This window comes from Lytechinus variegatus, chromosome 4, assembly GCF_018143015.1.
Source record: "Lytechinus variegatus isolate NC3 chromosome 4, Lvar_3.0, whole genome shotgun sequence".
NCBI lineage: Eukaryota > Metazoa > Echinodermata > Echinoidea > Temnopleuroida > Toxopneustidae > Lytechinus > Lytechinus variegatus.
Window position 1 is genome coordinate 3,849,864 of NC_054743.1, and position 11,412 is coordinate 3,861,275.

General features: G+C 36.4%; 1 protein-coding gene across 1 annotated transcript; it reads left to right on the plus strand.

The window, feature by feature from the left end:
- The first annotated feature begins 5,632 nt into the window (after positions 1-5,632).
- LOC121412425 lies at positions 5,633-9,664 on the plus strand. The gene is made up of 4 exons (XM_041605235.1): positions 5,633-5,641; positions 6,426-6,567; positions 7,267-7,420; positions 8,670-9,664. Exons 1-4 carry the CDS (start codon positions 5,633-5,635, stop codon positions 8,695-8,697), a joined length of 333 nt encoding a protein of 110 aa, XP_041461169.1. The 3' UTR covers positions 8,698-9,664.
- Positions 9,665-11,412: the final 1,748 nt, after the last annotated feature.

Here is an 11,412-nt window from a genome sequence, read left to right on the forward strand (position 1 = left end):
TTAAATTTTAGTGAGGCTATGAATGTTTATCATTTACGTTGATTATCAGTGTACCAACATATACCAAATTTACAAGCAAATGTCCGTAAGACTTCGAATTATCAGTCATTTCGATGCAATCCCAAAATTGATGAAAATATAACAGAAATTTGATATAACATTGCAAAATCCTTATTTTCGAATCCTCTTAAATTGTAATTTTCTTTAAAAGCATCTAAGTACACTTTTCACAATTTTTCATAAATAATAACGGCGGTGGATTTTGTTCTCCAGTTTTTTAAGAAAAAGACAGGCATTTGAAATCAGGTAATTTTTGGTATGTTTTCAAAAGAAAATCGTTAGATTCGAACAACTTACTAATAGTTCTCCGAAAGAAGGGTTATATTCTATTTTTTGTGTGTAAATGATACATGACGATAAATTTTACGAGAATATCAATGCATGTTGGATAACCTTTTCCACGATGAGTTTCGTAATTGAGAGAAAAATCAAGTTCATTCCCAGCACGCAAGCAGCAGAATGATACATTTTAGCGTGCGCACACGGGCTGATCGCCGTGTCTGCGGGGATGGATATCTAGTCCCATACTGGAGTAAGGTGATATTTTCTACGTACCTTTTCCCCTTGCAATGATCACTTTGCACTTTAGTGCTTAACTTTGACACTTAATCTGTGAAAATTGATGGTTTAACGATTTTGGAAAATGCTCGGAATAAACCTGACACATGAATGATTTCATTTTCGAGAATTATTATTTCTTTCATGAATTACCAAAAGGCAAATTTATGTCAAGATTGCATATGTACCATACTCACATTGACTGTATATATAGCTCATAACTATATATGTGTGGGGGGGGGCGGTGTCTATAATTATACAAATTGTGATGTAAATAGAATCATCTCGTATGACAAAAATCATGATGGGCGTCAAAGTCTGAGTTCACAATTTTTCATAAATAATAACGGCGGTGGATTTTGTTCTCCAGTTTTTTAAGAAAAAGACAGGCATTTGAAATCAGGTAATTTTTGGTATGTTTTCAAAAGAAAATCGTTAGATTCGAACAACTTACTAATAGTTCTCCGAAAGAAGGGTTATATTCTATTTTTTGTGTGTAAATGATACATGACGATAAATTTTACGAGAATATCAATGCATGTTGGATAACCTTTTCCACGATGAGTTTCGTAATTGAGAGAAAAATCAAGTTCATTCCCAGCACGCAAGCAGCAGAATGATACATTTTAGCGTGCGCACACGGGCTGATCGCCGTGTCTGCGGGGATGGATATCTAGTCCCATACTGGAGTAAGGTGATATTTTCTACGTACCTTTTCCCCTTGCAATGATCACTTTGCACTTTAGTGCTTAACTTTGACACTTAATCTGTGAAAATTGATGGTTTAACGATTTTGGAAAATGCTCGGAATAAACCTGACACATGAATGATTTCATTTTCGAGAATTATTATTTCTTTCATGAATTACCAAAAGGCAAATTTATGTCAAGATTGCATATGTACCATACTCACATTGACTGTATATATAGCTCATAACTATATATGTGTGGGGGGGGGGGCGGTGTCTATAATTATACAAATTGTGATGTAAATAGAATCATCTCGTATGACAAAAATCATGATGGGCGTCAAAGTCTGAGTTCACAATTTTTCATAAATAATAACGGCGGTGGATTTTGTTCTCCAGTTTTTTAAGAAAAAGACAGGCATTTGAAATCAGGTAATTTTTGGTATGTTTTCAAAAGAAAATCGTTAGATTCGAACAACTTACTAATAGTTCTCCGAAAGAAGGGTTATATTCTATTTTTTGTGTGTAAATGATACATGACGATAAATTTTACGAGAATATCAATGCATGTTGGATAACCTTTTCCACGATGAGTTTCGTAATTGAGAGAAAAATCAAGTTCATTCCCAGCACGCAAGCAGCAGAATGATACATTTTAGCGTGCGCACACGGGCTGATCGCCGTGTCTGCGGGGATGGATATCTAGTCCCATACTGGAGTAAGGTGATATTTTCTACGTACCTTTTCCCCTTGCAATGATCACTTTGCACTTTAGTGCTTAACTTTGACACTTAATCTGTGAAAATTGATGGTTTAACGATTTTGGAAAATGCTCGGAATAAACCTGACACATGAATGATTTCATTTTCGAGAATTATTATTTCTTTCATGAATTACCAAAAGGCAAATTTATGTCAAGATTGCATTTGTACCATACTCACATTGACTGTATATATAGCTCATAACTATATATGTGTGGGGGGGGCGGTGTCTATAATTATACAAATTGTGATGTAAATAGAATCATCTCGTATGACAAAAATCATGATGGGCGTCAAAGTCTGAGTTTTCTTTGTGTAAAACAAACAAAATACTGCATTTACATGTCATTGTATGCAATGGCAATTTCAGTCAGTTTATAATTTTCTTTGTGTCAGCGTTTAGTCTTCAATGTGCATAATTGGTTTGCAAGCGGTGTTTATACCAAAGGGCTCATTCCAGCACTTCGACTAAAATTGGATATAATATTTTATTAATAACGGTTATCCATTTTTAAAAAAAATATTTATTTACTGCAGCCAACGAGTTCCTGACACAATTTACTTCTTTGACTATACACTACGTTATGAATGTCCCCGGATCGGTCTTACACTCTAAAAACAGTCTAGTCAAATAATTAACTAGATTTCCCAGTCAAGTGAAATTAACTTGAAAATCAGTCAATATCTAGTTAATTTGCTCCCTTTTACTATAATGTCTGTCATCGACGAATAACTAAGTGAAGTAGTTACGTTTGACGGGTTTCCTATAATGCGCTCAGGGGAACAAGCGCGGTCGCTTATTGGTCGATCGATGGGTCGAGTAAAAAGTACCGGTTTTGTACGGATCACTAGTTGACTGTGCTGCTGTAGCTGTGGCCAACTGGATTTCGATGGATGATTTTGTGAGGAAAATGCTGCTGGAATGGGGGATGGAGGAGTTAATACACACTTTCAAGGGTGAGTTTGAACTGTATTAGTTCTAATCTAGATCTAATCTAGGTCTAGATCTAGAGATCTATTCTAGATCTAGTCTAGTTCGACTTCTAGATCTAGCATATCAAGTCAATGCCCAGCGGCGCACGCACAGTCGCACAAGCGCAGCCCGGCCCGGCTAGCGCTAGGGCTATACGCTAGGGCACGGCGGCCGTGACCCCTGCCTGCTGCACTGCATATTAGGTACAGTACGCGCCCGGCCCGAATATGACAACTTTTGCCATTGGCTTGTGGTCTGACACATGTTTATTTAAAGCTAAAACGCGAACGCAAAGTTTGACAATGAACACCATTTTTACATCATCGTATTCGTAAAGCTTGGAAAAAACTGCACAATGACTCATGGGAACTAGGTCTAAGGCTAAGCTGTACGATACCATCAAGCGAAATTGGAACGAGGGGAAATCGTTTGTGGTGACATAAAGTAGGATTTTACGTTGAGTTTCATCCTATTTTTGATATGAAAGGGGTGTTTTTGACCCCAAAACGCGAATGCAATTAACATCTTTGCAAAAATTTCAATTATTTAATGGAAATAATATATCATCAGCATTATATCATTGGAACTAGGGATAAAAGTGGGAACTTTTTTCAGGAATGACAAAATGTTAACAAAACATGAAATTTCCAATGGTATTTCCATAGAGTGGTAGACACGCGCGGAAAGCACGCGCACTTAGACTTAGTGTCCCGTAGGATTCGATATGATTTAGATCTAGTTTAGGGTCTACTCTAACGTTTAAGACTCTAGATCTAGAATCTACATGTACGGTACTCCAGATGATCTAGAATTAACTTAGGGCTTAGGCCAGGCCTAGAAATCAATCTAATATAGGAGAGCTGCTAAGTATAGGTTTAGGCCTATCCTAGCCTAGGCTAGACCAAACATATATAGCCTAGGCCGATCTAGATCTAGGCCTGTGTTGCATTGCATTATGGTACTCTGTGTGTACATACGTCTGTGCCCACCGGGTGTGTTTGTGCATTGTGTTATCGGCCAGATCACATGATGAAATCAAATGAACACACATTAGCCATCAAAGTCAGCACTGCTGCTATAATGAATTGCGTGATGCAGGCGAGCATGCCAAAGGCGTTCCAATTGTTTTGTAAAAGAGCAGAGAAAATATTGGTGAAGGTTTGAGAAAAATCTAATAAAGATTAAGAATGTTATTTAGTATTCAAAAGTTTTTGTATTTCAAATCAACAGAGTCATATGAAACCCACTTGAAATGTACAGTGTACATGTATATTAAAAACAAGAGAAAAAAATCGAAGTGATATGGAATCGAGCCACAAACAATTGGGAAAATTAAAGGCCTGGTCACACCGCCCGAGCGTTGTTGGAGCGAAGAGAAAAAAATCATCACCGCTCGCTACCGTTCACCATTTTCGATTTCGATTGTTTTTTTGTTTTGTTTTTTTATTTTTTCCCAAATTTTGAGAGCAAAATTCAACCCTCTCTCCCTATACCGCTCCAACAACGCTCGGGCGGTGTGACCAGGTCTTAAAATCATATTGTAGAAAATTTTCAAGTGTTTGTATTGATGAGAATGCAGGTCAAAACTGATTTAAGATAAGCAAAAAAAATTCCCATTATTAATTATTCAGGCCACCTACAGATGTGAAGGTCGCTATGGCCAAGGCTAAAGGACCTTGAAGGAGTAGGTCATGTGAGTAAAATATGTATTTATGCATTTAAAATAAATTAAACGATGTAGATCTACATAGAAATAACGATGGATTTGTATTCTTTGCACAATTCTTGAGGTATGTGCAAAATTTTGTGGCAATCGTTCAGGTCCCAGGGGGGGGGGGGGGGGCTGAGCCCCCCTCCTCCATATTTAATTGCCTTGAAATAGCCCGGGACAGATAGGGTTATAGGTTGAGTGATGAAAACTAAGCTACTAGTCAAGAAATACATGTAGCTTTATCTTCGTAGTATAATTGTATAGGCAGATTCTCCAGAAATTAAGTTGCGTGGAAGTGTGGATGATAATGAGGATTGCATAATTGTCAATCACAAGAGTAATGAGAGTTAAAGGGATTTTCATTTTTTTTTTTCAGGAAGCATGGTATTCTCCAGCTAGGGAGAAACGGGAGGCATCTGGATATTTGGAATACCGACTTGTAAATGTACGAAAGAGAGCACAAAAAAGTGCACCAATTACATCGGAGCCAAAGAAGACACCCAAAGCCACCATGGGAGACTTAACAGATAAAGGCTCAGAACATGTTTTGAACATGTATAAATGTTCTGGGTGTACACCGATTTGAATAGTGTTCAGTTACCTCTGAGCCTGTTGAACCTCCACCGATTACCATGTGCAGGCTGCACCAGTATAATCTTAGGCCCTGTAAGGATAATACTGGAGGGGTCCCGGGGGGGGGGGGGGCACTCGACCAAAAAAGTGGTAGGGGTGTGCCGCGGGCGAGACAAAAAACGGGGGCCTTGGAGCGGGCTTATTGTAAAAAGGAGGGTCCTCGGAACGGGCTTCGGAACTACAATTTTGTGAAAACGGGGGTCCTTGGAACGGGTCGCCAGCGTGCGAGTACGTGCGTATGCACCCCTATGGAACGGGTATGCGTGCATGAAGCAGCTAACGCGGCCTCCGCCGGGTGCGCTGGCCCAGAGACGATGGTCGGAAAGCGCTTGGCGGCCGCTTTTCACCGAAATTGCAGCAGATCAATGCGACCGGAGAGGCGTAACGAAAAATATGCAAAGCTTTGGAGCGGATTTCTTTCTTCTTTTTTCTCGATAAGAACAAAATGCTATGCCTTGGAGCGGCTTTCTTTGTTTTATTTTCTCAATAAGACAAAAATGCTATGCCTTGGAACGGAAATTTGGGTGTAAAAATGGGGGTCCCCTCCGCGGCACATACCCACTATGCATTATATACTGAGTGCCCCCCCCCCCCGGGGGAGGGGTGCTACAGAGGGAAATGTGCATATGATTTTCCCCCAAGGCACGATCATACTCTTCAACCTAGGGGTAGGGGTTCTTTATGTTGCTTTCTGCGCCCGGGGGGGGGGGGTTAAAAACTATTTTGATTGAGAAAGATTTTGATCTTGGCTCAGCTAGGGCACTGTTTTAGTAGTTATTACACCACTGTGTAAGATACTGTAGTTTTTGGCTGCCAATTCCTGAAATTTATAAAAGTGCATGTTTGTTTGTATTGCCATTGTGATGAAATCGTGATATATGTGTAGTTATTTTAAAACTGCTGCTTTTTTTCCCTTTAGTAATCGTAACAAAATGAGTTCATGTTTTGCCAATTTTTCTTTCTGTGGAATTACCCATATTGCTCTTTCCCTTTCAAATTGTAAATAAGTGTATACTAGTAACATTTTATCATTCATTCCAGATTCAGCAGGACTTCAGGATTCTTTATCCAGAGGTTGCAGATAAGCTGTTCTTAGAGTGGCCCAAAATAGCTCCCCTGGTACTGAAGTATGCAGACCTCCATAACCCGACATGGCGGGAATCTTTGACTGTTCCACATCTCGGTAAGAATATTAAAAAAACACATTTTTAATTGAATAATATTTACAACATTGAAGCTGGAATGATGCAAATATAGAAATGATATTTGGAATGGAGAGAAAGAGAGATTTCCAGCAGGAACAAAAAGAAAGGTAAACTAGAACTGCAATCGTATCAGAACAATGTGCATGCATCGACGCCTTTGATTTCCCTGGTTTTTCATTCAATAAGCAATATCAATCTCTGAAAATTTGAGATCTGAAAGAATAGAAACAAGGAAGTTATGGCCATTTTACGATTTTCTGACTTTACATTTCTATAAATATTAAGTTTTTAAAGGAAGACTATTTGAAATTTATTGCATGAAGATGGCACTTTGAAGGGCAGGTTATGTCGCTCAAATGATAGAGCAACTCTCTGACTATCTATAGCAAATTGTTTGAAGTCTGTAGCATGCAGGACGACAGAGATATGAAAGAAGAAAGAATGGTATGCAAATGGACTTGAAATAAACAAAATGTGGCTGCACGGTCATGCATGAGGGATTTTGGAAAATGAAATTGGAGGTGCACAACAATGGGTCATGGACAACAGGTATACTAAATTTGGAAGGATTTTGGCCTGGGCAGAGCTCACAATTAAGGACCATGTTTTAAATTGGTTGGAGAATTCCATATGCATCACCTAATCTTATTTAATTTGTTTTCTTCCTAATTGTGCAGCATCTTCTGACTTGACATGTCCTGCAGCAGAAGTGGAGACCATGGCACTTCTTGCGCTTCCTCAAATCTCGCCTCCAGGAATGAAGAAGGTGGGGAAGCGTAGTATGAAATGCAGCAGGGCAGAATCATCCAAGCCTTCATCAACATCGGCCCAGTAAGAAAATCAATTTAATGAAATGCAAATTTCTCTAAACATGTTAATTTTTCACTTTTAAAAGTAGCATGGAGTACTGGTCAATGGTGGAACATTTTGATAAAGTTTACTTGGCCTTTGTTTGATTATCAGCAAACAATACTTCATATTTGCACTGTAGTATGGAAACATTTCAACACAAATGTACAAAATATTTTTAGAATCGTAAGTTAAAACATGCGTGATACGTCAAAAAGTCAGATGTCCCATATATGAATTTCTGTGTTCTGTATCAAAATATAAATTATTATAATTTATTTGGATAATTGTTATATTACCAATGTTCTACTATTTCCAGCACATCCAATGTGTATCATGCCTTAAATTATTTGCACATTGATAATTTATGTGTATAGTAATGGTTTTAGCAAGGTTCTTTGGAGTTTATTTTATACCGCAAGTATTCCTATATACCTTTAAATTGTCCTTATTATTCATTTAATAATAAGCATCAATTACTCTACCTAACGTGTTAATTCTCTGCATGGTTCATTTTCAAATATGCATTTTTGCTGTGTTGTTGGAAATGTCCCTACTGTAAACTTTCAAACAGGCATGAATTGACTTGAAGGATCTTTGTATTTCTGGGAGACTTAGTTTGCAAATTGGGTGAGATCCACTTTTTATGGAAATTGAGTTATTGATATAAAGAACATTGTTCAACTGTACCTGTCTTTTGAACAAAAGTTCTAAGCTAATTTTTAGAGCACTTAAGAAGAAATGCATTTCCTAATTTCACTTTTACTTACATACATGTAGACGCCTGAACAAAATCTGGCAAAAAATGCATTTTTCTCTGAAGTCACAAAAATGGATAAAACCCGTTTTACAAACAAACTTTGAAGATATATTGCGTTGTTCCCAAGACAGGTATTATTATTATTTACTCATTGTTTAAATGGAACTCTTTAAAAAGATCTCACAATTATGCGCCTCTGATCGAGATTTAACAATACTTTGTTATGCCTCATTGCAAACACACAAATGAATGAAATTTGTTTTCTTTCAATACCTTCAAATTAGTTTAACAACATTAATGATTTACACTTTTTTTTGTCTTGGGATGACATGTGCAAAACGAAAAGAAAAATGAATAACATTTCACATTGTATTTGTCAAATACTCTTAATTGCTTCGTCATGTTATAAGAATTTGTAATTGCTATAATATGATTTGAAAAGTGATAGAGCACCATCAATTTTGCTCTCAGGTGGGGACAAACCTTCCAGAGTACCTAGAGAACTGCCAGCAAAAGCAACCTTTTGTGCTCGCCCTTGGGGACATCCTCAAGCCAGAGCAAGTGTTCGTTATTTACGGTGGTGCTGCCTTGGAAGCAATGTCCCTCATTCACGGAGTGGACCTTTGCTTTAAGGCCATCTATATTCTGTGGGTAAATTATCCTTGGGAGGCAGCCAACACTTATGACTTTCTGCAGAAAGTCATTTACAAGATGGATGATGGAAACCCCAACTGCAAGACCACAACGCCATCTAGTACCATTTCCCTTAGGCTTACATCTCTAATTTTTCATCATAGAGTCCTAGGCATGGAGTGGTGCAAGAAATTTGCAATTGATTGCAAGTCATTTTCAGGTACCGGCCTAATCAATCATTAATCTTACAATCAATTTCAAATTTGCAATTGATTGCTGGTCAACAAATATAAATTATTTGCTTTAGTTAAGATTGTTGTATCACTTGTAAATTTTTCAACCAAAATTTGGGATTGATTGTAAATGTTTTCTTGCAACACCCCCTAAGAAGAACAAACTGCTGTTTGGGGAATTGTTCCTGGAGTATGCAGATTGAAATGCTATCTTGTACATGTTTACTGAAGTCATATCAAAACTCCAAGCAAATTATACTGTTTGTTTTGACATATTTTGCAAATGTGGGCTACTACCTTTAAAGTCTTATTCAAACAAGGCACGACAAAGCTCAGCAACTTTTGTGTACAAAGTCAATGGGATATGAGGTGTCAAATATGTTTCAGAGACAAGTGACCTTTTTTGAAAAGTAGACCAATTAAATTTCTTTAAATAGCGCAAAATAATTTTTCCAGATGATCTTTATACAGGTTATAGTTATACTATGTTACGTGTGATGATGCAAAATGCTTTTTGTGCCACTTTCACCATTTAACATAGGAATTGGTAAGAAGGTCATACTGGCTGTTACTTGAATAAATTCATGAAAATGGTCTAAACAATGACAACAGGCTACATCTGGAGGAATAACATAATTCTTAAAAAATTGAATTTCTCGGATTGTCATCAGACCTACCAACTTCTCCTTTTTAAAAGGAGTTACTCCTTTTTAGAAATTTTAATATACATTTACCATATGGTTAAAGAAATCTTATGTCCAGGTATCTTACACTAATCTATGTGAAATATGCTGTGACTCCTATTTTTTAAATGAATCAGTCCTATATTTAAGTTTACAGGTTGGTAGGCATGTGGCATTTTTGAAAAATTGTTTTTCAAGAACAGGATCACTGTAAGTAGAATTTGATAAATGAATATAAAAAGCGGTTTCTTAGCTTTAGGTAAATTCAGAATTAGATTGTCAACGACATTCATGATCATCTCATGAATATGTTTTTTTTTTCATTGTACTCTAGTTTTGCATGAATACAATGCCAGCAATGGCCGAACGCTATGGCCCGAATTCACAAAAAAAAATTCAAACCATGAGGCGGTTTAACCCTAAAAAGACTGACCTCAACATTTTTCTCGATAAATCTGTAGTTGGTGCCGCGCAGTTCCATGACTTTATTCTTGCAAGTCTTGTGCAATTTTTTAGACCAAATTTGTGACTCCCGGGTATGCACTTCCGAAATTACACAACATTTCATAAATGCATGTTGACCCAAAATTGCTCAAAAAAGTGAATTTTTGTACAAATCCAATGTAAATTGTGTGTTTAGCCAAAATTCATAAATGTATCATTATTTCCCATTTTACTAATCAAACTCAGTTTTATCTTGTTTATGGTCAGAATAAAGTTGCGGGCGATTTCCAGAAAAAAAAAACAATAGAAGACTAAAAGTTGAAAAACAAAGTAAATAATTTTAAAGAAATTTTAAAAACCATAAAATACAAAAGAAAAGAATTACGATATTGAATTTCCAATCAGAATCCTACAAAGAGTCTGAATAAAAAATGGAAGCATTATATAATTAATCAGAGCATTGATTTTACGTATAAATTAGCATAATTATGAGATTTTTCAACCTATGTGTATATTACAAATGACAGAATCTGCCCAAATGCGCAGAAAAATGTTAATATCTCAAACAACGTTCCCAAATCACATTTAACAATTCCTCTGAAAAATATTTCTGGCTTTACAATGATACCAGCCAAAAGTAGGTTTATAACTGAACATCATACTGTTTTTGACCTTCCTTAATTGATTTGGAGCAAAAACTTTGATTCCAGCATAATTTATATTATGCGTAAATTAGCATAATTTATATTATGCGTAAATTCGCATAATTAATGAAATTATATAATTTTTTGAAAAAGTAACTAATATTATTGTAGGTTTTGTCATGGGTGATATAATTGCCAATTTTTCTACAGCCAAGATCTCATGCTCGGTCTATAAGGGTCAACTATAAAAAGCCTTGGGGGGTCAAAATAGCTCAGTATTTTTACGGTTAAGGGAGTTGAAAATAATGATTTTTAATGTTTCACAGTAATATATGTAAATGAAATGTTCTCAAAATACTTTGATTAAAATTTTTTGATTAAACTATTAAATCAAATACACAGTGTATATTTGCATGTTGCCTTGAATGTATGTATAAGATGGTTTGCTCCTGTAATATATGTAAATGAAATGTTCTCAAAATACTTTGATTAAAATTTTTTGATTAAACTATTAAATCAAATACACAGTGTATATTTGCATGTTGCCTTGAATGTATGTATAAGATGGTTTGCGATT